Source organism: Hibiscus syriacus, unplaced genomic scaffold (genome assembly GCF_006381635.1).
Source record: "Hibiscus syriacus cultivar Baekdansim isolate YM2019G1 unplaced genomic scaffold, ASM638163v2 tig00110330_pilon, whole genome shotgun sequence".
Taxonomy (NCBI): domain Eukaryota; kingdom Viridiplantae; phylum Streptophyta; class Magnoliopsida; order Malvales; family Malvaceae; genus Hibiscus; species Hibiscus syriacus.
In genome coordinates, this window is record NW_024062686.1 from 287,599 (window position 1) to 314,789 (window position 27,191).

Below are 27,191 nucleotides of genomic sequence, written 5' to 3' on the forward strand. Positions count from 1 at the left end.
ATTTTTTTTGAGGCAAGATTTGATTAAAAGCAAGTCCTGTGTGTGTTTTGTGAGTAATTAATAAAATTAATAATTTGAAAAAAAATTAATAAAAAAACGTATGGTTCTATAATTTGTATATAAAAAGTAATAAAATTCAATGATTCAGTTTCATGTATAACTTCTCACCAAGATTTTAATTAAAATTAATAAATTTTATGTACTTACTTTGATAAAAAAATACTTTAAATAATTATTTTGATGAAAACAATAATTTTAGGTATTTATTAATAATATAAGCCTATTTATTTCCAAGATTATATAATAACAGGCTATGATACCACATCCCCCGCATACGTTAGAATGGTCTGGGACAATCTCAAATGGATGAATCAAACAATCTCCAAGGCTATATAATAAAAAGCCTTAATGTATTAACTAATATGTAAAGATTCATTATGATCATCCTTTCGGTTCACTTTATTTCATTTGAATACTACGTGATTATTTTTTTTGGTTGCTCTCCCGGTTCCAAGGCTTTACTTTGACTAATCTGGACCGACTCGCGTCGCACACCTATTTTTGTTGGGTGAGTCCCCCGGTAAGAATTTTATGCATACACAAGGACTTGAACTTGAGATCTTATTTAAATGATATCAAGCTTCTTACTAAGTGATTATTGATTATTTCTTTTTTCCCTTTAAAGTTGGAATTCTATATGATCGAAGTGCTTAATTGTTGGACGGTGATAACAAGGTCTTGATACTTTACTTGAAAAGCTCACAAGTTACTCAAAAAATAATATATTAAAATTTTAGATTTTTAAAATTAAATTACTAATAGTATTAATATTTATATGTTATTTTTTAAATACAATATAAAATTTTCATGTACTTAAAGTTTGGATTCAAATTTAAGTCGATCTTTAATTTTTCATTTCAAGTTCAAGTATAACTTGACAATTTTAAGCTCGTGAATTTTCAAATCGAATTGATCTTAGTTTTTCAATTTCTGATTTGAGCTCAACAATACTCAAACTCAATTCAACTTGTTTATAGCTCAGCTCTATTCATGGAATGTAGTACAAGCAAAGAGAAAGTCAATGCAGGTAGATGAAAGTTCCCATGATCAAGATGAGGAAACCCTTGAGAAATGAGAGATGATTACAAAGAAGAATAAATGGGTGATGATGGAGGATTGTTGGTTGATGAGCTTGAACAAGATGAGCATTAAAGAGATTGTTCAAAGGGAAGCTCACCACATTTGTTTACAACAGTGATGATGAAATTGAAGAAGAGTGCGAGGATGATTCTTGAGATTAGGTCTATAAACAAACTGAAGGAACACGAATGAAAGTATATTTATATTTGTTCGTTTAACTTTAATTGATCAAACAAACAAACACGAACAACTAAACAAACGAAATTTCTTATTCATGTTAGCTTACTAGGAAATTTAATATTCATATTCGTTTGTTAAAATGATAAACGAACAAACGAACGAACAAGAAATTAATTGGACTTATATTTGAGAATTTTTTTTTTCAAATAATTTTAGAATTTATATTTTCTTTAATTGATTTGAGGGTTTTTTATTTAGGTTTGAAAATTAAGTTCTAAAATACTAACGGGTTTAAAGTTAAAATTTATAAGTCCGAATATTTCAAACGGTTCCAAAGATTAGGCTGAATATAAATGAATGAACATAAGCTGATGAACATTAATGAACATAAACAAACGAACATAAATGAACGGATTACCGAACGTTCACTAACGTAATAAACAAACGTTTTGTTCATGTTTGTTAATTTAATTAAACAAACATAAAATCTTGTTCATGTTCGCTCGTTTAATAAATAAACGAACATAAACTAACCTCCTCCCACCGAATGATTTACGAACAATTCACTTAACGTTAAATTAATAGGCTTATCCGAGATTATACGCTTGAAGGGATTTCCAATGCCGGAGCTTTCGACTCTACATTGAAGTGAATATAAGTGAACGTTGATTCCCTGTTTGAACCCGAAAAGAAACAAAGTGCATAATCCGGGATGTTATTTTTCTTGCTTCGATGGAGCCAAAATAAAACCTGAGAACAATTTCTAGTTCTAGATTTCTAAAACAGATAGAGGATGTACAATATCTACAAACATATTGAGAGGCAGACACAAATCCTTGATCAATTCAAAACCATGGATGCCATGTTGGATCCATCATGCACAAATTTCTCGGCAGCAAGGCAGCATCCACCAACTCGGTTACATTCCTCTGCATCGACTGTGGAGGGTCCATTACGTTCTCCTCCTGAATGGGCCACAAAACAGTTGGAGTTTTAAGCCAAAAGAATGGAAAAACACGTAAAGATAATAGAAAATTTTCATTGACGAGAGAGAGAACTTTTACCTCTTCAGAGAAGCACAGTGGAGCTATTCCGTTGATACGGTTGATGACGTTCTCCACATTGGTCGTAACCTTGTGTTTGAAGTCTGCCGGGTTTAAACTACCCCCTCCAGAAGACGCTGAAAGAGGCGTCCCGAGTGGTCTCCTCCAAGACCATGAAAACAGCTCATCACGGAAAAACATGGCTAGCTGATACCACAAATGCTGAGTTTGCTGCAAATTCAGGGTGGTGGAGAAAATGTGTGAATGAACACGGTTGTCATTAAGGTGGTTCGTTAGTTTTGACACATGCTCAAGGAACTTACTTTGGGTGAGACTACAGCCTGTGCTGCAGCACACATCGCAGATAAAATAAGGCCTTCCACACCAAAATTAGAGAAGAATGCTTGCATGTTCCTTGTCAGACGGAAAGGCACCGGCTCAATAAATTCAATCACTCCATTCACATCATATGCAGGATGAAAATCTGTCTGGAATATCTTCCCCGTGTTTTTTGCAAATAATATCTTATTTGGAGACCTTCCGCCGATCTGTAGCATGTAAGACATGAAACTTGACAGAGCTAACTGGATAGCAAATTGCTTCTTAAAAGCCCAGATTTGATTGCCACTCGACAGGGTCTTGTACATGTACTGGGAAAAGATACCATCTGTTACAAGATTTTTTGTTATATCATTATAAGCTTGGAGGCGGAGATCAACAACAACTTCAGGTGAAATTTGTCCTGATATGGCTTGGTTTAACTGCTCCTTGAAATAGGTAATGGGAAGATCTGCTTCTCGGTCATGCCTAGCACAGTGGTTCTCATAAACCTCTAGAAATGTGTTGTACATCAAATCATCTTCAACCATGCGCACCTGTTAAAAAAATAGTTATTCTTGCACCTGATAGGGAATGCCATGATGGACAAAAGGCTGAGCAGGTTATTCAAAGCTACATAAAAATATCTGTGATATATACTGAAAATTTTCATGCTTACAACAGAACTATAGAAGAAAACCAATGAATTAGAGAGATTATCAGGCAAGACAAGTCACCTGTGACCAAACAGGAATTATAATGGGCGTGTGAATGCAGATATGACGACGCCTGGATTCCTTGTGCTTATCAAACATTTGATTCATTACACGGAAGAGCTGTAATATCCGCTCATCACTTCTAGCATTAGGAGTCAAAGATGTCTGGACTATAAAATGCCGCTGAGAACCATCAGAACCAATTAGTGTCAAGCGGCGAAAACTGCTTCCGTGCCTTCGAACAATTGGTATATCAGCTCCAACCCGGTCCAACTTAACTGTGTGGTCAGGTGCAATTTCCTAGTGGTCCAGAGAAATTGTTTAATTAGAACAAGGACAAATAGATTGAAAACTTGCAAGTCACTCTGGTACTTATACCACATTATTTTGAAAACATAATGGAAACTTGACGATATAGATGGCATTAGCTCACAAAACTATAAGGCAATATCCAGTCAATTTGTGGTTGATATATAACAGAAAGAGAATAGTATCTAAATATGTAAGTACTATTTTTTACCTGATTACTGAAATACTGCCCAGGAATCTCCACGTCAACCATATGGAAGTCACGTAAGACCTTGCTTTCCTCCTCTAGTTTCAGGGCGGCTGGAAACCTGTCCTCAACATTGCTCTGTAGTATATTTTTCCAGTGTTTTAGTCGTTCAGTCAGTTCAGAGAGAGTGGCTGGAAAAGTAGATGTACTTTCTGGATCTAGATCGCGCTCAAAATCCTGCTTGTACTCCCTAACAAAATCTACATGCTTGTTAATAGCATCTGCAGAGAAGCAAGCCCTGCAAACACCGGAGAGCTCCTTCTTAAGAGACTGAGGAACTTCCGCTGTAGTAGCAGTTGGGTATTTGTAACAGCGATGCAGCAATGCATTAACCACTGCCAGAAGTCTCTCCTCAGGCAGTGTAACAAACCTTGAACCAATTTCCGTTAAAAGAACCTGCAAAAAGGTAAAGCTTTGATTTAGAAAATTGTCATCTACTGAATGGTGCATAAAATAGAGCAAAAATCATGGTTGCCACCTCCTGGTCTGTCTATACAATATTAATGGACAAAAAAATTTTAGAATTCATGTAAATTAGTCACGAAACCAAATGCTCCTTTCCTTCAATTAAATCTCACCTCAAGTTCACCAGCCAAATTAGCATGCTTGCTTCTTAAGGCCTCCATTATATCCTTAGCAGATTCAAAAGCACTTGCAGCAGAAGCAACCAAACCCAACATACCATTACGCCTCATTGCAGCCTGGCCACCATCGCTAATGCTTGAAGAACTTTGTTGCAGAGGTTGGTCATTTCCTGTCTGCCCACTGCCCTCTGTGACATTGGATCGCTCTGGTTCTTGCCCGTGAGAGGTACTGCCTTCATGAGATCCAATTCCAGTACCAGAATGAGTTACTTGATGAACCTGATTGTCTGGTGCTAAATTGCCTCCAGTATGACTCTGTACTCTAGCACTTGCATCAGCCAAGCCAAGAGGACCAGAACTGGTACTTGAGATGTTCTGTTGCATTCTCTGCTGAGCCATGGTCATTCTGCCAATTTCTGATTTATTTGCAACATCACGACGTTCAAGCAAATATGTTCGGAGCCAGTAATACAGAGCCTGGATTTTTAAATGGAATGAAGTCGAGAAAAAAGTGGAAGAATGACACATATAGACACAGATAATATGCTTATCATGTGAATTAGAACAATAAACATTTACCTGTGGATAAACAGTAGCAATTTTAAGAAGCACAAGTTTGCAATGAGGTGCTTCTGTCCTTTGCAAGGAAAGCAATAGCTGAGGAATCCAAGAAAGCCAGACCCAGTGGGGAATTTGGTCCAAATACTTATCAAATGACCTCCCTACAGGTTCACTGGGAGTATCAAAGCTGAGAAGATACAGCACACGAGCTAGATAGCTTCTTGAATTAGAAACACCAAATTTAATTCCTTGAAGAAAGCAGCAAACTGCATATTCTAACCAAATCTCATCGTGGCCATCTTTATAAGCCTGTAGGCAAAACAAAAGATCAGCTATCCAGAGTTAAACATTGGAATCAACATCATTAAAATGTAGATAAGTAATACCATGTCACAATAATTTCCCCAGCTTATCCATCCTTTAGGCAAATTTTTGAAAAGTGAGATGGCATTGGAGTACGCAAGATTAGCTCCTTCAGAGTCATTTAACTTTGACAAGAAGTCCCCCTTAATGCGAAAAATTTCTGCCTTGTGCTTCACAGGAAAATATTCAAGATTTGTGCTGTTGATCAAATTAAGGCCACTAGTAAGTTCTCCCTTCATTTCAAGGTATGCCTTTGCCTGTTCCGTAATCTTAACAAAGGCCTCCTGCATATATTCAAAAGAAAAAAATAAGAAACTTTAAACTAACGCTGTCTCCATCTTGTTAAAAGGAAAAAAAAAATTAATTAGGTTAACAAAAATCAAAACAGGCAAAACAAAAAGGACAATACAATGCTCGGAAATTGCCAGGTCGTTAGCGAGTATCAGATACTTTATGCTCATTTTAGGATTTAAATTCAATCAAAATCATACAAATTTGGATGGCATTGAAAAACGTAAGGCCTTTAATACATTAGCAGCTAATACAAAGAAAAGATGTCATGATATTTGGCACCTAAACAAGACAGAAAAGATGTCAAGTCAATTGATGCAAAAACAAGTCAATATGATTTCACGATATTTAGTACCTGGACTTCCATGGTTGAATGACCATACATCTTTTCAAGTATCGATACACATACATCATAAAGGCCTTGCTTACGAGCAATACGGGCAAGCTTATTAACATTCCATGCCTTATCACGGAAACCAAGATGATGAAGTTGTGGGTTTGTGGTGCTAAACTCTTTGAACGCATCTATAACAGCATTGTACATTTCATTCCTCCATTGAAGCAAATCATACCAGATGGACATATTATCCCATTTATTTGGTGTTCTTAGTCTCCAGGTCTCAAGAATATCCTTGAGATCAGAATAAAGATTTCCATGCACACCAGCCACAGAATTTCCAGAAAGTTTGCTCCCATTGACGATGTCCACAAGAATTCGGGCAGATTCTTGAACTTCAACTAATTGCTGAAACTGCTGCAGAAGAGGAACCCTAGCATGCACCGACATTTCAGGCAATTGCCACCATTGTTCTAAAGCAAGATCAACACCCTTTCCAACTATGTTTTCTGCATCCCCTACACCATTTGTATTTTTATCATGGAGGGCAAAAAAGGCTTGAATGAGACGGAGTTTTGGAGTTTCTTCTACTTGAGCTTTAGGGATTACATGATCCTTCATATATGCCCAATCAGGTAACTTCCAAAGGCTATCAAGCAGAATTTCATAATTCTCTATACTCTTTCCAAATTCCACCAATGCGTCCCACTGGCTAAGTTGACTGGCACAGGAAAGCCATTGCTCTTCCCAAAGACACATTTCTGCTTTAGGTACAGTGTTGTTATATGTTCCCTGAGTCGCCTTAACCATTGCTTGGTAAAAGAGGCTTTGAGCACGCTGCCAATAACCATGCTGAACTAGTGAAAGACCAGCTTTGGTTTCTGCTGTGACTGACCTTTTCTTCCATAATCCACACCTCATGTCTTCTTCATTCAGCAAACGATAGAGCTCAGCCAGAGATTCTGAGCACTTTGTATCATTCATGAATAGCATGACATGACTTTCCAGAAGAGCTAGCGCAATATGCCATGCGTTATATGTTTTTCCTATATATTTAATGAGTTCGCTGGGCATTCTAGGCTGAGGGTGGCTCAGTTGAAGCCCTTCCAATAGAGCTTGCACAACGTTTGGTCTGCTGGCTTGCTGATTTTTATGATAATCTCTTGATAGGAGAGATATCATTGGTTTAGCTAGAGCAACCTGTTCTTCTTTGTGTAAGGTAACCCAGACAATAGGAAAAACCAACACCCACAGATGGTATGCAACATTAGAATCTGCATGAGCAAGCTCCCTCAAGGGAATAACAAGATCAGCAACCTGAACAAAAGGAAAGGGGTTAAGTTAAATGGGATAACTTATTATCAAGAGTGCAGACATGTTCAGCTTTGACCAACTGCAGTATTTAACCAGTACCAAGGGAATCAGCAATCAATTTTAACATCAAGTGAAGGAATAAACAACTAACACAGATATGACATTTATTGAATGACAGTACTTCTAACAATCTTGAAAAGGATATGAGAAAGAACTGAAAATGGCTTAATTGCTGTATGCTGCCAATATCTCAAGGATCCCAAAACAATGAAGGAAAAAATTTAGATAAATACAAAAAAGAGATGTAAGAACCTGAAGCTTGCTCATTTCATTCAGAAATTGTGCATGTTTAAGAACAAGACTATCAAGGGTTAAAGGAGCTTCCTCAGAACCCTCTGAAGCATCAGCAACCTGATGCTGGATTCCAGAACTATCTGAAACAGAACCAGGAGCAACAAGTGGCAGAACCCTTGCAGAATTAGGAGCAAGCGTAATAGGTTTATGCTCAACTAAGATCGCTAAAAGGAGATCAAGACCCTGCTTGAGCCAAAAGACATCGCTTAAAGCTTCCCAGTCCTGTATTTGGATAATATACTGTAACCTTGTGAACAAAGTCTTGCTAAGTGACTCATGATACAGGGAGAAGAATTTCCTTCGAGCTTCAGGATCTTTTGCTCGGAGACCAAGCATGAACTGCCTTTCCACCTTCTGAAATACCTCTTGACGCAGAGCAGGTGGATATCTGAAATTGAATCAAAATATACTATTAAATCATAAGAAAAGCATGATTCATGAACCAAACTGAAGAATATAGATGTTAATTACTTGTTTGAATCAGCACAAACGCCATAAAGAAGATCCAGATATTTTCTGTCCCACTTTTCCAAGGCACTAGCCTGGAAATTTTGCTTATCAACCTGTGAAAGCTTTTGGAGAAATGAAGCAATTTCCTTAGGCGTGAGAAAAGCATTAGAGGTTACTGTCATTCCTTGCTCGTTGAAGTCATCTTCAATCCAACCTTTTATCACATCAAGTATACACAGAAGCACAGTAGCATCAGTTCCCTTCTCCAAAAGCAAAGCATTCAAAATTTGAGTTACAGATCTCTTGCATTCCGGCACAAGCATGACCCTTTCACTAATAAGTTTCAAGACAGACTTCAGGTTGGATATGACTGCTCCAACATCATCATCTTGACGAGATGAAGTGGCGGAAGAATCAGGATCTGTTCGCTGACCCTAAATATAAAAGATATCTCAGTCAATTAATAGAACAAATGGGTTAAGACTATAAGTCTTGATTTTCAAGCAAACAAGTTGTCAAAAAAAATTAAAACGTAGAGAATATGCATGCAAATGAATTAACATACATTTTAAAATATTAAAGAATAAGACATTAGAAAATAAAGTTATTTCATTCAACATCAAATTTCAAATTAACATCAGTCATGCCCACTAGTTCCATTAAAAGTTTGTCTACTAGGAGAGAAAAAAAACTGGAACCAGTAAATTTGAAATCAAAGGAAATCAAACTGCAAAAACCACACAAGCAAGCATGCACTGTATTCTAAACTTATATTTGCTGTGTCTGTCGGTAATTAGAGAAAACTTAAAAGAATCTAGGAAACAACATACTTGTCTCAAGTGGGAGCCAGCCGTTGATCCCATATCACGGGCAAGCCGCTGAAGGATACGAACCAAGATGAATGGATCAATAAAGCTCTTTTGCAGCTTTATCAATGTCTCAATGACAAGGAGCACAAAGCTAATTGAATTTGCAGAGTTATCTTCACCAGATGCTTGAGGAGCTGTAACAGTAGTGATGTGCTTCTGAATTAGCTCATCCACCTTCTGATACAAAAGCTTCACATCTGGCGGTGTATTACCCGCATCCAAAGGAAAAGCAACAAAAACCATTTTCAACAAGGAGCATAGTGACTTTCCAGCATCTAACATTTTATACTTGAAACAAGGTTCAAGAATCTGACAAAGTTATAGCATTAATTTTGTCAGAAAATGCCTGTCCTTCATAGTACTAAGCATATAGAGCAGGAATATACCTGGGAAATCTGATTGATATTGTTTCTAATGAACAACTGCGGCTGTTTCTCTAAAATTCTATTCATGACATCCAACCCTTGAGAAAGAGCTGAGGAAGGGTCCTTCGACTGAGATGGCTGAACGCTGCTCAGTAGCTTTTCTAAATAATTAAACTTGACATTGGCAGTAGGCCACACCTCCAAAGCTTGTGAAAGCAATTCTAAAGCTTGTTTGTACATAGCACTTCCTTCTTTTTCCTTGGGATCAATTACTAAAGCAACCTATTTCAGACAAATTTGTTGATTTATTAAGAGAATGAAAGTAAATCATGTGAAATGAGCCAAACAAATCACAAGTTCGATGGTCAGAAAAAAAATCACAATTTTTATATGCAGGAAAAATATAATAACAAACAATCAAACAAACCAAAAGAGAGCATGAATGACATTCTTGGCAACAAAACCAAAATTGATGCTATTTCCAAACTTCAGTTTGGACAAGAACTATATAGGCACATGCCAAAGCAAGTTTTCAAACATCACCAAGTGTTTATGGATATCATATTCTTTTTGCCACATTTCTGACATATTTAGACATTTATGTGTTAGATATATATATATTCTCGAAGAATATTTGAGAAACTAATTCTGAATCAGGAGATGATTCAAACCACAGCAGCTAATCGAAATTATAATATGGTTAGAGATACATGAAGTTAAGATGGTTATCCCATTACTTTCGGCCAAACAACTGATATTTATATTTTCAAGGAGCAGAAAGCAGAAGCTCATCAGGTTAGACAGCTATATGAATTTTAGGGGCCTTTCAAGAATATTTGAAATCCAAACTTCCAGAGATTAGTCATAGATAAACTAGGCTGAATTTCAGAGGCCTTTTCAAGTCATTGAGAGACTAAGCTGAACTCAAAAGAGCAATTAAAAGAAGCCTCACCCGTATAAGAAAATTGATAATCATCTCTTCCATGGCAGCATTTGGCTTAAATTCTTCATCTGGTTGTCCAGTAGGTCCGGCTTCTATGTTGGGAATTGATGAAGCAACACCTGGTGACATGACACAGTAGGATTGAAGACCAGGTTCAACTTTAACTCTCTTGCTTGGATCTTCAGGGAATGTAGAACTCTCAACTGGACGCTTAGGATCAGCATTAGTAGAAGCCGAGTTAAACCCATCAACAGTCTGACCGGGGACATCACTTTCACTCGCAACTTTCATTTCCTTTTGCCGCTTTTTTTCCCAACCAACCACCAATCCAGCAAGTTCAATAGCAAGACGCCTGTTTTCAGCTGTAGTATTATATGGCAATCCAAGACGACTGAGAGAATTAACCATCTGAGGCACAAATTGAGCTCTGCAACTGTAAATAGATCTGAATGGCGGGCAATGAGCTGGAAAATGTGAATCAAATTAGGAATCGAATGGCCTTCCTCAACCAATATCTTCTTGGTGTATCTTATCCAGATTGGCATGCGAGAATCCCCAAGAGGTAACCTTCTTGGTAGAGCTGGCATTAGAATATCAAGGGCCTGCTTGACCAGCATTTTATTCTCTAGCTGGCAAGTTCTAAGGAGTGCAACAAAAACCTACATTTTAAGTCCATGTCAGAATATGTTCATAAATACTAATTCAATAAAGATATAAGAACGTCCAGTATTATAAAAAACAGTGAAGTGCATGAGCTCAAACTCACAAGTTCTCAATGGATGTCAAGTATAATAAGTACATGTTACAGCTATTTGACGGCATTAGCAGTTGGGTATCATGTAAAAAAGCAAGAGATAGGACTCAAGCACCAAAAGTAGTAGCTTGGTACTTCATATACTAAAAAGACTGCATTACAAACAGAAACAACAGCCAATAATCACCATAAGATCTGTTTTTTAGTTGATTAGCCATGATATATCAGAAACCCACATCAAGAAAACAACTAGCCAATTATTCTGCTGTTTTGCATCACAAGTCCTGAAGGTACCTGAAGGATAATTTTTTCTGGGGCCTGATACGCCTCCAAGAAGTGGCAAACATTCACAAACGCCCATTGCTTACTGGCACTATCTTCACGTTTGAGATGATTCCAGCCAAATTTTATTAGTTCTTTTCTGTGATGAACCAGATCACTCTGGAGATATTTAAGAAGCAATGTGGCAAGCTGCAGAAGTTCTATCCTTAAAGGCTCATCATATTCAGCAGAAATCTTGAAAAGAGAAGTGAAATGTGTTAAAAACGAAGAAAAAAAGAAGCATTAATCATATTGATCATGAAAAAGGAAAATGCTAAGAAGGGGCTGTTGATCAAATAAAACATAGATGGGAAGGACCACCTCTTCTGGAGGGTCCAGAAGCTTGTCAACTATTGTTTTAATAATACTAGGATCAACAACATCCCAACTTTGGCAATTCCGGAAGGCATGAGCGAGCATTGGAAGAATGAGCATTTGCATCACTACAACCAAATGATCATGACCAAGTTGTTTTGATTGGAAAAGATTTAAAAAGTGGGACAGAAGTGCTCTTTTCATGTTGGGCGGATAACCTTCGGAGACCTGAAATTGAGGACAGACACAACACCATCATATAACCAACAAACAAAACATAGTAAGATAGTATCAGATTCTAAAGCATATTCAAAATATTAATTAGGTACCTCAATAATGTAGAACTCCTTCAAAAAGGTATAATCAATGCGACTATGAAACAAGAAGATTGAAAGGATATCAAAGAGAACATTAACTTCATTTTTGTCATGTCGTAAATAATTCAAGAAGCACTTGACAAGCCATTTGCTTTCTTTCACCTGCATTTAAGAAATAATCATTATCAAATACAGACCAAGTGTCAGATACACATGGACACCCACAGCAAATGCAGATTACCCAATAGAAATCACAAAATTTTGTGGCGAGTCATAACACCTCAGACAGTAACCACATCCAAACAATAATAAGTTCCATAATTCATGCAAATACAAGCTGGTGCTTCTTCGGGGGAAAGAAAAGGGATTAAAAAGATAGTTTAAAATTGTATTTCTGAATACCCAAGGATATAAGTTTAACCAAAATAAAAATGGGAGTGCCAACAGACTGAAGACAAAAGCATGGTATAAAACTGCAGCCAATTTCTTTTAAAAAAATGCCTATAGAATTTTTTGAGGTAAATATGTTCTACAACATAGCACTTGCAACTTAACATCCACAAGCCTACATAGAAGCATAAATCTAACCCTTGCTACTTAGAATAAACAATAACAAAAATTCTGGCTCATGCATAGGAGAATGAAACATGTCCTCAAATTATTTGTTAAGATTTCCCAGTAACAAGGAGTTATGCTTGTGCCTAAAGTGAAACTGAACTTACTTGCACAAGGTTCAGCTCCTGTTCATTCTGCAGACGAGATATTCTTGCAGGCGACTTCCAAACAAGTACCAACGTATCAAAAACAAGACGATTATTTTGTAGCCAGCCAGGTATCAACTTCACCAATGTTTTAACAAGTGCAAGGCCCTGAAAATAAGCATCTGAAGTGGCAGTTGAGGTTACAGGTGGCAAATTAGAACCATCAACCTGAGAGGTACCAAGCCCTTCATCACCCATTGCTGCTTCAGAATTGGGTAAAAATTCGGGAAATGCACTGGCAAGTATCTTTTGGGGAGACTTTGCAAGTTCGTCTCTCAAAGGTTGACCAGCATCTGAACGTATTATGTACATAAATCTGGAAATACATAAAATGGACAGAAAAAAATTTACTGAACTAACTTTTGAGTGTATTGATATTAACAACATAAGCCAGAATCATAACCCTACCGTCTGAAGAATTTTGGCTCACTTAATCGAGCAAGGAAGTAATCAACTGCAAGAGTTGCATATTTGTTTAAGAATTTGGTAAGTGGAAGACGATATGGACTGTTGATCTCACTATATACTTGGCCAGGAGAAAGAGCCCCCTCCAAATCAATTGTCAATGTAACAAGCTCGTCAAGAAACTTTGATGCAGCAAGAGGAAGCAAATGAAAAGCTCAATTATAGCTGCAAAAAAAAGGTAAATGATTTTAAATGCACAAAGTATATGCATAGGTTTCACATACTACTGAAGAAATTTTAAAATTTATTACCTGCAGCAATTTTTGGCTCTTCACCAGCCTTCCATGATTTCTGACTCTGCGCAAGTTTCTCAGGTTCCAACCATTTCTTAAGGTGCTCCAACAACTTGCCACCTAAAGTGACATTAAACCAATTGGACAAAAGTTCAAGCAGACGTGCCAGACCTTGCAGTAGAGGCATGCTGAGATTCTTGGTGTGTGCCAAATTGACAAGGATAGGCCTGAGGCTGCTCTGTAGAAGCTCTTTCGGCATCCTCTGTTGATTAATAACCTGAACAGAGATGAAGTGGAGAAACAGTTACAAATTAAAATAGCAATCTGACACCTGAGCTTTGGAGAAAAACTATAGGTGCATGTATCCCCCCTGATCGAAGAACCAAAATTGAATTCCATTTCTCCAAAACCATTTTTTTTAGAAAAATAAAATAGAAACCCAAGATATTTTTTTTTTGATAGGAATAAAAGGCCTCAAAAACCCCCTTGGTGGTTAACGGAACTTAAAAATAGTTCCTTGACCCACACAAGGAGGAAAGGAGTGCCCTAGGATTCAATAAATTCAAATAAAACAAAGTATACAACCCATCTCCCTCAAGAGAGATAAAACCAAAAAGAAACAGCCCTTAACAGAGCATAATTCACCCAATACCCGCCTTAGCTAGGACATCCGCCTCTATATTGGCTGTCCTACTAACCCACCTAATAAAACCTTCAAAAACACTAAGCTTTTGAATAATGTCTTTAACTATTTGAACATAAACAACAGGACAAGAGACCACATCCTTAATCCAGTCAACTGCCACCTGACTATCACTCTCAATAATCAACCTATCTTTAACCCTATGACGAATAGATTCAAAAAAATCTAAACCCTTTAGGATAGCCTTCAATTCCATTAAAGTTGGGGGCCCCGGACCAGCCGGCTCTTTGAAGGAACCAAGAATCGAACTAGACATGTCTTTCAAATACCACCTAAGCCACTCCTCTTCCAATCACTCGAGGTAGCCGCATCCACATTAAGTTTAACAAAACCTTTTGGAGGTGGGGACCAAGGAAACACGGTTGAAACCCGATAAGAATGGGATGAGTAGGAATCCACTATGGACGGGTCAGCAATAATATCATCCTTGGAAATACTAACATGAGTTTCCTTAGCTAGAAACCATGAAGCAAGCCTGCACCTTGCAAGAAAGAAAATCTCTGCTCGATCAAGCTTCCCTCCTTCAAACACAATAAAATTCCTGGTCTTCCAAATTGTCCATAGAACAGCTCCAGGAATGAATGGCCAGATAAGAGAGTTGGACTTCAAGTCATTCCAAGCCAATAGGAATCTTTTAGCCTCTGTATGAAAAACCGATTGAAAATTCCAATATCCCAAGAATTTCATCCAAATTGGCCAAACAAACGAACATGAAAAAAATAAATGCGATGAAGACTCTTCTTCAAGATTACAGAAAGAACACAAAGTATCATTAATGCCCTGAACACCTCTCTTAACCAGAGCTGTCTTGACCGCCAACTTCTTTAATATAACTTGCCAAAGAAAAGTCTCAACTCTTGGAGGCAACAGACCCCTCCAAACATTAGACTTCCAAAATTTAGCTTCCTCTGAATCGGGAGAACCCGAATAAGATAGGTTGACACATGATTTCACTGTATAAACCCCTTCCCCATTCCCCTTCCAAAACAATCCATCAGTGGCATCAGCAGAAATAGAGAAATCAGAGATCACAACCATCAAATTTGCCCATTGCTCGAATTCCCAGTCGTTCAACTCTCTCCTCAACTGAACGTTCCAAATCCAACCCCTTGAACTGAACTCCCCAAACTGAGTTAATCTTCCTTCTTTATTTACTGCAATAGAAAATATTCTAGGGAACAATACCATCAACGGATGATCCATAGTCCAATTGTCTTGCCAAAACCGAATGCTCCTCCCATTGCCAATTTTAAAGCTATATTTACCTCTGATACTACAGCCCAACGAATCAGCATTATAATGGTTTCTCACCATATCTCTCCACATCCAGGATAGTTTAGGAGAGACTTTACTGTCAAACTGCATCAAGGAAGGATCCAATTTATATTTGATGCAGAGCAATTCCCTCCAAACCGCCTCCCTCTCAATAGCAAACCTCCAAGCCCATTTTTCCATGAGTGCCCTATTCACCACCTTTAAATTAGGAACCCCCAATCCTCCTTCAATTTTAGGTTTACAAACATCGGACCAGCTTACCCAATGTATCCTCTTTCTCCCATCACCACCTCCCCACAAAAAATTTGACATGATAGAATTTAGAGTCTTGTAAACTGATGCTGGAACCTTGAACATTGACAAAAAGTAAATAGGGAGTGAGCATAGCACTGATTTAATTAGAACTAGCCTGCCTGCCAGTGACAGAGAGGAGCCTTTCCATCCCGCCAGCCTCTTATTAAAGCTTTGAACCACTGGATCCCATAGAATGTTGGAGTTCCTATGTGGACCTAGAGGGAGTCCCAAATATTCTGAGGGAAAAGAGCCCACTGAACATCCAATCATAGATGCCCAACCCTTAATTTCCTCTTCCTTTAAGTTCACTCCAAATAATTTACACTTCTTTAAATTCAGCTGTAGACCAGAAATAATCTCAAACACCCGAAGAACCCTCTTAACATTCAAGATCTGTTTTTCCGACGCCCCACAGAACATAATAAGGTCGTCAGCAAATTGCAAATGGGTTAAAAGAACAATCTCTCCAACTATGCACTTCCATTTCTTGAACAGCTAGAATTACTTGATTAGATTGTTAATGCATCAGGTTGTAGAGACTCAAAGCTTATACAAGCCTATGAAAGCATCAAAACAGAGAAGACAACTATACCATAGAAGTTGTATATACCTGTCGTAAACCCTCCTTAGCAACAGCAACAATTTCTGGAGTTCTACAGGTCAAAGACTTGAAAAACATGGCAATGATCTTTGCACGTAATTCAGAATGATTAGGAGTTTTGAAATCTGCCCATGCCATTGTGGTACAGAGTAGCTCAATGCAAGCTGTTCGAAGCTTATTTAATGAAGTCGCCACTTTAGGATTCATGAACTTTACCACCCAAACAGTTTCATCAGCCTCGGCTATTTGCAGAGCCTCTTGAAGAAAATTAATCAATTCTGGTGTCAACTTGAGAAGTGGGGGCCGTAAGGCCAAGCAGAAATTCAAAGCTGTAACTGTTCCAACCTATAAGCCACTCAAAAGTTAGAAAGTAAGACGAAACATTCAAAGAAGATGATCATAAGATAATACATCATGCTTACCTGCTGATCAACAGTCTTAGCTCGAAGTGGACGCATTATAAGAGGTTGAAGCAATGATTGATGCAAAGGCTCAAGAAGCTCAGATACCTCACTGCCAGTCCTACTAGCTAAAAGTGCCAAACATGACTGCACATTTTTCTAACGATAATTGATGCATTTGAATTGAACAATTCTGAAGAAAGAAAATCAACCACTCCTTGAAAACTTTGCCTGCACGGTTCATTGTTTGCTTCATCAACATTATTTACCACTCGAAGAACCTGTGTAAGAACCTGACTTGTCTCTTCCTGCTCTTTGCTAGAATAAACAGGTAACCTTTTAAGAACATAAACCAGACCCCGAACAACTCTAACTTGAAAAAGGCACAGAGTCTCAACAGTGACCCTTCCAACTAAAGCTCCAAGACCCATAACACCTCCCATTTGTACTTGCCATGTACTCCCATAGCAACAGTGCAACAGCCGAGGCAGAAGTTGCTCAAAAACTGGGATGCGAACACTTGGAGGGGGAGAGTATACAGGATTCATTGAGGGACTAGAAACAATCATAGGAGTACCTGGGCCTCCTCTTGACATCAGCATGTCAGCATGTTTTGAACGAGCAAGGAACAGGAGTGTTTCAGCAAACACATTTAAAGCATTAAGAGCAGCTTTTGCGTGGAGCCTGTCTTCATCTGCTAGCACATCAACTAAGGCATCCAAAAAGATCAAAGGATCCAGCTCTTTCAGGTTAGAACTACTTTTTGACCTGGAACTAGTATTTCCATTTGATGAAAGCATTGAACCACCGGCGGTTGAAACATTCACTGATGACTGATCAATATGAAATATCAGAGCAAAATGACGGCAAATGTTAACAACAAAATCGTCCTTGGGGTCACTCAGATCTGGTTCTGCACTAGCAGCAATGATGGTCATTAACAGAATCTTGAAAACTGACTTCTCAGCCAAAAGTTGGGTCTTTGTCTTTACACCCAAGTCACTCTGCAGATGGATATTCATATTAATTGTTATTCAAATAGAACAATGGTTTAATTGATAGCACAAATGATAGCACTTCCTGAAATTACACTCAGAAAATCTTTGAAAAAGAGGATAGACACAAGAATGCATGACACAAAACTAGTAGTTATAGTAGTGGTATGCAGTTGCATTAATGGAGAACAGCATACCTTTGCATCTGACATCTCAGACCTGCGCCAAGACAAATCAACACTTGAAACCAAAGAAGACAGTAAGTGCTTTGGTGTATAACTTTCATCTGAAGCATTGCCTGGCAGGTTAAGCTGGGATGATAAGCAAACACGAAGAAATTTTAAAGCCTGTTTTCTATAAAAAGAGCCCATGCCATCATCTTTATGTATAACAGCTGCTACAGCTAGATTTATGCATTTGTCCAATGGAACTAAAAATGGGGTTGAGGGCTCAAATGTAAGAATCAGGCGAAGTCCATGCTCTGGGTTCTCCTTGCATTCAAGTGCTAGGGGCTCTTTGAGAAAACGTCTATTACGACCACCTAATTTGCCAAGGAGTTGCAATGCTTTCCCACCCCAAGGATAGGGAACAGGCCTCAAATGAGACCATAGAGCTAAAATCACCTCTGACATCACATTAGCCATACTGGGCTCCAAGAAATCTGGATTTAAACTATCAACCCAGAACTCAAGGGTTCTTAAGCCTAAGCTTACAAGGTCATCACTTCCTTTAAGACACAATACAAGAGATTTCATTAGCAGGGGAAGGTGAGGTAACAAGGAGCTTAAGCGTGCAGGCAACGTTAAGCAAAGTTCCAACAAAAGGTCCCTCATGTCTTCAGCAGTTGGACCTTCAAGCATTGTCAGAAGCATATTTAGGCAAGGTTGCAGCATAGGAATTAAGTCTCGCAATAGAAGCTCAATTTTGCATCCAGCAAGCGCTCTAAACATTATACGAAGAAGTTGCAGATATCCAAGAGGCTTCTCAACTTCAGTAGCATTTTTCATGCAAACTTCCATTATTACAGGCACATGAGGCTGCAAAATACGTTCAAAATCTGTAGGTGCTTTTGCGACAGCCCCAAATATAAACCTAAAGAGATGCAAAACCAGTTTGGCTGGAGGTGTATCTGGATGCTTCAAAGCATCAAGCTTGCTGCTTACAAGAAAATTAACCAAAACATCTGCAAATGGGCGGTAAACTTTGGGAGTTTGCAGAAGAGTAGAAAATATATGAACTAGTTGATTGTTAGAAATCATGCATTCAAAAAGCTCTGGCATGCACAACGAGAACATGTCCATGAGATCTCGCGGCTCCATAATTGCCAAAATTTGAGAAAATAGTTGAAGCATTTCCTTCTCCTCATCTTTCTCTTTGAAGAGCACTAAACAGTGTACACCACTTTTTAAAACAGCAGAAGCTTTCCACACCTACCAAAGTTTGAGCAAGAAGATTTAATCATGCCTAGAACCCACCTAGATCTAATATCTTTAGTATAATACCTCATCTTCTCTTAATCCTTTGAATGCTTGAGGAGCTGGCAGGTTTGAAGTTGATGAGACAAGAACTTGTGGGTGCGTTCCATGAGTAGAAGATGAAACCTAAACAGTTGAAATAATGGCATGAGATAATTCAATTCCACTAAGTTAAGCGCCGTTATCCCACATCTATTAAGTATTGAGTTTCCTAGGGTCTTATAAGAGTTGGTCCCTTTAGTCCATTAACAATTGGTTTTTAGTTGAATGCTTCAGATGGTATCAAAGACGACGTATTTTGTTATCCCTGCCTAACCCCATTGTGAGACTGAAAACTCCCCAGTGAGTTTATCCATGTGTAGGCCCTTGTTGAGCTACACTTGAGAAGAGTGTTAAATGGTGTTATCACTCATCAATTATGTAAAGGATTTCCAATGGTCTTATATTAAAGCTGGCCCCTCCACTCATTACCAATGAGTTTTAAGTTGGATGCTGAATAAACTTTTAGAAAAATGTGAAATAGAAAAGGAGAAAATAGAACCTGTGAACGAGGCAAATGGGAATGTGTGATACTCCATATGATGGTCTTCATTCCTATAAATGCATCCAGCCATGGATTAGAGAGTATTTCCTTTTCTTTTCTTTTTTTTTTCCTTTTTTTGGATATACGAAGCAGGGCATGTTAAGACAAACTTGAAAGAAGATATATGTTAGCAGAGTAGCACATATCCTCTGGAAACTTGGCAAAATAACCTTCTAACACCGCATGAAATTTAAAGGAGATACCTACCCACAACCAAGGTCTTTATCAGATTTTTACAGTCACCCACTTCCTTAGAATGCTCCACTGGTACTTGCAAATTCAGAACGGCCTGCAAGAACCACATGCATCAAGACCAAAAGAATCGAAGAGAAATTACAAGGAACATAGTGTGGTAAAGACTAAAAGATCATGGAACAAAAAAACCAAAAGATTTAACATGAACATTAAAAAAATCCAATTCTTCCAACTTATCAGCACTGACAATAAAAGGGTGCAATAAGATTTGAATTTCTAGATAATTTCTGAATTTCTAGATTATTTCAAGAAAATTTACTTTGACACGAGAAATCATGGAAATTTTGGAGAAAGTGTCACAAAGTAGAAGTTCAAAGCTAGATCCCAGATCAAAGGCATCTTGCAATATCAAACCAGTTCTAACTTATAAATTCTTTCGCTGGGCAGAGTAACAGTCAGTATGAATATATGTCCATTAAATTTAAAAAAATGAAATGTAGAATTACAACTCATTTTGATGTATTATGGACATGGCCTTTCAAATTATGACTTCCATAGTAGGTTAATAGAAAGCACGGTAAATTTCTAGCCTGAATTTCGTAGCTACAGCACAGCATATACATATTCAATTCGAACAGCAGGCCAGAGGAAAACATCCAAAAATATCTAACAGAGAGAAGCAACTAAACAGATAGTGATACAAACCCTAAATTTATCAATTCATGGAAAAAGGAAGTCTAACATTCATATCATATGAAAATTAAAACAAATACATTGATACCAACACCTATACTTGATTAACGACAAAATAAAAGATACATTGGATATCAACAAGAGGTTCAGTCAGAACCTGGATAATAGACGAGAGCAAATAAACACTTAATTCAAATTTATAGGTATTGAATAGAACCTGGACAGGAAGCTCAAGTTTTGACCTCAGTGTAGGGCAATCTTTTCCCTCTTCACCCTCCTTTAACAACTATGGATAAACAATAAAATGCATTAATATAGCCAATAGTCTAAAAAAGTAAAGAAAAAATCCAGATGAAAAGTCAAAAGAAAGATGACAGATAGCACAGAGCATTATTATTATTTTTTTATAGAAGTTGGAGGTCTCATTCAAAACCTCCTTCATAGTTGACCCTTTGGAAAAAGGTCATCCAGCGGAAGGAGGAAAAGAGTACCTCATTTTATTAATAACAGAAGCATACATTAGAAACCTTTACAAAATAGCAAATACTTAGCCAATCCCTGCCTTAGCCAACTTATCTGCTTCCCAATTACTACACCTAGGAATAAACTACACTACCAAACCCCTGGACAGTACATAAGACTTAATTTCCTTGATTAAATTACTAAAAAACACCGGAGAGAGACTTGGAAAGTTGACCCACTCCACTGCATTCTTGCAGTCAGTTTCCAGAATTAATCTGCCCTTAGAAGCCCAAACAGAGGAGTAGAAAATGTCAACAGCCTTTCTAATAGCTTTCAACTCTGCTAAAGGGGGTGGCCCTAGCCCTGTGCTTTCTGAAAACGTTGCGAAACCGTTATGATTTTTGAGGATACCCCCGATGCCGCCCGCCATCCCATCCTTTTTCACTGCACCATCGACATTAAATTTAAAGAAATCAGCTGGTGGAGGGAGCCAATTCTGGACAGACCTATTAGTAGCGTGAAGACCCTTGAAACCATCTGCTAAAGTAGGGTCAGATATTAACAAGTCCACCGGAATCTGCACTTGATGGAACTTTGCTAGAAACCATTTAACTAGCCTGAACTTTACGATGAAGAAAAGTGAAAGTCTGTCCATAACCTTGTTATCGAAAACAATAGAATTTCGATAATTCCATATCGACCAAAGAACCACTGCTGGAACTAATTTCCAGATAAGTGAATTAGCCACCAAATCAGGCCAAGAACTGAGAAGAGTAGAAATATCCCCAGGCAAAACTGTGCTAACATGCCACAGACTGATAAACTTATACCAAACCTCATGAGCCACAGGGCAGACAATAAACAAATGTTGAACCGTTTCTCCACTTAATAAACACATCGGACAAAACTCCCCATCTGATAACGGGATCCCCCTGTTCTTCAGCTGGGACTTAACTGCCATTTTTTTATGAGTAATTTGCCAAAGAAAGGATTCTATTATAGGAGGGACCAAACCTGTCCATACACACTTATTCCAAAGAGGATTACCCACCTGTCCTTTACCAATAGTCTTTCTACAAGAGCCAACAGTAAACAAACCATTGCCCTTCCCTGTCCATGATAAAAAATCATCCACTTCCTCTGTCAACTGAAAGTTGTTTAATTTGATCATTAGTTCCAGCCATTGTTCCAACTCCCAATCACTTAAATTTCTTCTTGTACGGATATCACAAGTCCATCCGTTCGAATCATAACTTCCAAAATCACTAACCCGTCCCGATTGATTCGTTGACAACACAAAAATTCTCGGAAACTGAATTTTCAGCGGTGAAAAATCAACCCAAACATCATTCCAAAAAGAAATTGACTTGCCATTCCCCACTTGGATTCTAGAATGAGATCTAAGCCTCTCACCAACCGCATCATTCTTCAAAAAACTACTAATAATTCCTTTCCAAATCCAAGAGTCTTGTGTTGAATACGCACTACTAACCGACATCGACATACTATCGATGTTATGTTTACAACAAATCAAATTCTTCCACAAAGTACCCTTTTCATTAGCAAATTTCCAAATCCATTTCCCTAGCAGAGCTCGATTAGTAAGATTTAAATCTAAAACCCCCAAGCCTCCTCCATCTCTAGGACTGCACACCGTTTGCCAATTCACCCAATGAATACGCTTCTTCTCTAAACCGTCCCCCCATAGAAAACCAGCCATCAACGAATTCAGTTTCTGACTGACTTTATTCGGAAGTTTGAAAATTGATAGGAAAAAAATCGGCAGAGAAGTCAGGACTGATTTTAAAAGTACCAATCTACCAGCCATTGATAATGCCGAAGCTTTCCACCTTGCTAATTTACTATTAAACCTCTGTAGAATTGGTTCCCACAAAACCTTTGAATTCTTCTTGGCTCCTAACGGCAAACCTCAATAAACTGTTGGGAACGAACCAGCAAAGCAATCAATGGAGTTGGCCCAATCTAAGAGGGTAGGTTCTTCAATATTGATCCCATATAAATGGCTTTTCGAAAGGTTTAGGTCCAGGCCAGCCAACAAGCTGAAAATTCTCAAAATTTGCTTAACATTTCTGATTTGCGCAATGGAAGCACTGCAGAAAATTATCAAATCATCTGCAAACTGAAGATGCGACAACTGACAAGAATAAGCTGACCCTCCAAAAGAAAAACCATTAAAAAGTCCCATATTTACCGCTTTAATCAACATTAAATTGAGTAGCTCCCCAACCAGATTAAACAAGATTAGAGAAAGGTTACAACCTTGTCTTAAACCTTTAGACATCGGAATCTCCTTTGTTGGGGTACCATTCAACAAAACTGAAACCGAAGCAGTAGATAAACAATATGAGATCCACGAACACCATCTATCCCCAAATCCCATTTCCTTCATTATTCGAAGAAGAATCGGCCATTCAATCGTATCAAAAGCTTTGCGGAAATCTGCTTTAAAAACAACACCTTTCAGCCCTTTTCTCCTTCAATAATCTATAGCTTCATTGGCGATAAATGCGCAATGTAACAACTGTCTTCCTGGAATAAAGGCGAACTGAGACGAGCTAACAATATCTCCAGCACACGCAATGAGTCTTTAGACAGGATTTTATACATAATTCCAACGAGACTAATCGGTCTATAATCTTCCAAACACATTGGATTAGATTTCTTTGGAATTAGAGTAATGAAAGAATGATTGATACTATGCTCCCATTTCTTCTTCTGATAAAAATCAGCAAAGAACTTCATCACCGAATCCTTCAGAATAGGCCAGCACCTCTTTATAAATCCTATTGTTAACCCATCCGGACCCGGCGCCTTATTACTATCTGAACACGAGACCGCTTCCCAAACTTCTTTTTCTGAAAACTGCACCTCTAGACACTCCTTTGATCATTAGATAATTTGGAAAAACCAAGAAATAAATCTTCCACCTCCAATGTATCAACACTGTTGAAAGCCTTTGTAAAGCAGTCTGTAACATGCTCTTTTATAAGATCAGGATTTGAAATCTCCTGGCCATCAATAATCAAAGAAGAGATAGAGTTTAATTTTTTCCTGTTCGAGGCACAAAGATGAAAGAACCTCGTATTCTTATCTCCCTCCTTAATCCATTTTTCCCTTGACTTTTGAAACCAAATCCTCTCATCTAACCTGTGCAACCTCCAGAGTTCACTCTTAAGGTGCGATAACTGCCTCCAATCTTGTTGCGAGAAACTGATGTTTTGAAAATTTAACTCCAAATCGAAAATTTTGTTTTCCAGCATCGAAATGGAGTCTGAATCTCAGTATGCCTGCTGCCCAACCAATTTTTAATCGCCTTTTTAGTACCTTGCAGGATACTAAATATGCCTCTGCGATTATTTTCCCTGAAAAGGTTAGAAACAGTAGAACTAACCAACTCATCAAACCCTCTTCCTCTAATAAATAATTAAAGAATCTGAATGGTTTAGGGCCCCAATTCAGACGATTCTCTTCTAACAAGACCGGATTATGATCCGAAAGAGACATAGGAAGAAGACTTTGAACTAAGTTCGGGAAAGAAATCAGAAAATCGCCACTAATGAGAAATCGATCCAATCTGACCCACATTGGACAGTCCCTTTTGCTACACCAAGTGAATCTGCCACCCTAAAGGAAGGTCCATTAACTGGAATGTTGAACAAAATCCCTGAACAACTCCATCGTATGCCAATTTTGAGACGCCCCCAACTTTTCCTCCGGCTGTAAATATGCATTAAAGTCACCACCAATGCACACTGGGACATGAGTACCACAAACTCCAAAAGCTCTTTGAAAAAAGCCTCCTTTTCTGCCTCAATAGAAGGGCCATACACATTCAAAACTGCACACTCCACCATTGCCGATTTAAAAATACCCACAATTGCTATAAATCTGCTAAGAGAAAAAACTTGTTTGACTTCAAACACATCCTCGTTCCACATGCACAATAAACCTCCTGCAGCACCCACAGCTGGAGCAGAAGAAAAGCCTTTAAGCCATGACCCCCTATTCTCCTTCTTAAGTCATGCTGAAACAGTTCACGCTTAGTCTCCTGTATCAACAAAAAAATTGGTCTGGCCTTCTTCACAAGTCTACCTACTACTCTGACTTTTTCATGTCTACCTAAACCCCTTATATTCCACAAAATCAAGCTAATTTTTGACATGATAAAATCTGAAACTGATAACACAACCCAGCAGAACAAAAGAAAAAGCCGAAAACTGCTTTAACCGCTCTTCAATTCCAGCTCCTCGATTTTCTCCTCTAGAATCTGATTTCCCCCTTTAAAGGAAATCCCCAACAAGTCACAAACCGCCCTTGTAGCTACAGCTTCGATTCTAGCTTCATCAACCTCTTGAGAAGACTGTGATGACGCCCTGAATTGGTCCAAAGATTCCCTGACCCTACTACAAAACGCCCTTCTATAAATTCTATCGTGGAAACTAATAGTCACTTCCCCCTCAGAACACACACTACCCGAGCGACAAGCTGCAATTTTTAACCTTCTCTGATTAATTAAACTATTTGTCCGAGATGGTGCCTTAACAAAGCTGCCCTCATTAGAGCTGATCGGATAATTCACCATATCCAACTTCATCTTCTTTGAACCGTTCTTTTTAGCAACAGAACCGTTACTCCTCTCTGGATCAAATTGGCTCTGGGAACCAAAAACAAGGACCCCAGGTGGACTTCTTTGACCAGCCGAACGATCTTTAACCAATTCACCAACATGATCATCGAAAGCCAAATTCAACTCCCCTCCTGAAAACCTCCTCATCTGCCTAATATTATCATCCTCAACTAACAAGGGATTGGATGATAATTGAATGGGTTGAAGAGATGAATTTCCCCCAATCCAATTAATAATATCTGGCCCATTAGGACCAGTATTCTTTATCGGAACCATATTGACATCAGATATGGCCATTTCAACCAGTTCTAAATCTCTTAAACCCAAACCCACGTGATCACCATTATGAATTGATCTATTATCCAAAAAGCCTGACAGCCCACCAATTATTGTTTGAGGTGTTGAAGTGCTCGAGGAAAAATGACTCCCACTAACACCATTCCCACCACTATTAATCCCACTATTCAACCAAGAGAATACTTTAAGCCTAGAATTCACTGCAGTGACATTCCTGTCTGCACTAAGGAATTCTGACTGTAAACCCACCTTCTCATTCTGCCGAAACTGTACTTCATTGCTCCACACCGGATAACTTTCCTCCCGTGAAACCACTGGAACATCTTCAACCACCATATCTGAAAGCTCAGGAAAGAAATCCTCAGCACAATCAACTTTAATTTTGATGGTGAATTTCCTCCCATACGTATAGAAAAAGACATGATCTGGAATATTAAAAGGACTCTCAACCCTTAGGAGCAACTGCGCCACTCTACAGTCAACTCTTTGAGCAGTTTGATCCTGAATTTTTACTAACTTGCCCCATTTTGAAGCTAAACTAGTAAAGAACTATACCGACCAACAATTTAATGGACTCCAATCAACGAAACCGCACAAAAAACTAAGGGGGAGCCCCCTCCAAAACCGGCTCCAATATATCAAACCAGAACGACAAAGCTTCCCATTTGTTTTCCATTACAATAGATCTCTCTTCATCCGACTGGAACACTACAAGGCACGCATTCTTCGCAAATCCCCACCTTATCACCTTAGCTTTGATGTCCTCATTCCATAAAGCTTTCTGCACGAAATCCACTTCAAAAGTAGCTTTGCAAATGCCAGTCAGTGAAGATTTCAGCCATAAGCTCTCTTCCACCGGAATAAAAACGTCCAAACATTTCTTCTTCACCTTGTCAAACCTAAAACTGCTCACTTGAACACCCTCTGGAACCTTTTTCACCCCAACTACCGTATCTCTAAAAGATCTTCCGTCATGGAACCTATTCAACCGCTTCAACCTCTCTGCCACTAGAGGTGGA

The 27,191-nt window shown here is 38.4% G+C and overlaps 1 protein-coding gene across 1 annotated transcript in view; it reads right to left on the reverse strand.

The window, feature by feature from the left end:
• Positions 1–1,975: 1,975 nt before the first annotated feature.
• Positions 1,976–27,191, reverse strand: part of LOC120118944 (transformation/transcription domain-associated protein-like) — a 29,566-nt gene continuing 4,350 nt past the window's right edge. The window contains 29 exon segments of the mRNA XM_039138853.1: positions 1,976–2,285; positions 2,385–2,594; positions 2,687–3,238; positions 3,419–3,697; positions 3,918–4,349; positions 4,532–5,014; positions 5,117–5,407; positions 5,485–5,745; positions 6,108–7,406; positions 7,716–8,145; positions 8,229–8,641; positions 9,038–9,385; positions 9,463–9,723; positions 10,394–10,824; positions 10,827–11,043; positions 11,433–11,654; positions 11,781–12,002; positions 12,104–12,253; positions 12,814–13,168; positions 13,261–13,471; positions 13,569–13,827; positions 16,433–16,768; positions 16,846–16,985; positions 16,988–17,828; positions 18,017–19,249; positions 19,322–19,420; positions 19,836–19,888; positions 20,085–20,166; positions 20,983–21,051. Coding sequence (XP_038994784.1) covers positions 2,166–2,285; positions 2,385–2,594; positions 2,687–3,238; positions 3,419–3,697; positions 3,918–4,349; positions 4,532–5,014; positions 5,117–5,407; positions 5,485–5,745; positions 6,108–7,406; positions 7,716–8,145; positions 8,229–8,641; positions 9,038–9,385; positions 9,463–9,723; positions 10,394–10,824; positions 10,827–11,043; positions 11,433–11,654; positions 11,781–12,002; positions 12,104–12,253; positions 12,814–13,168; positions 13,261–13,471; positions 13,569–13,827; positions 16,433–16,768; positions 16,846–16,985; positions 16,988–17,828; positions 18,017–19,249; positions 19,322–19,420; positions 19,836–19,888; positions 20,085–20,166; positions 20,983–21,051 — 10,299 coding nt within the window. The 3' untranslated portion in view covers positions 1,976–2,165.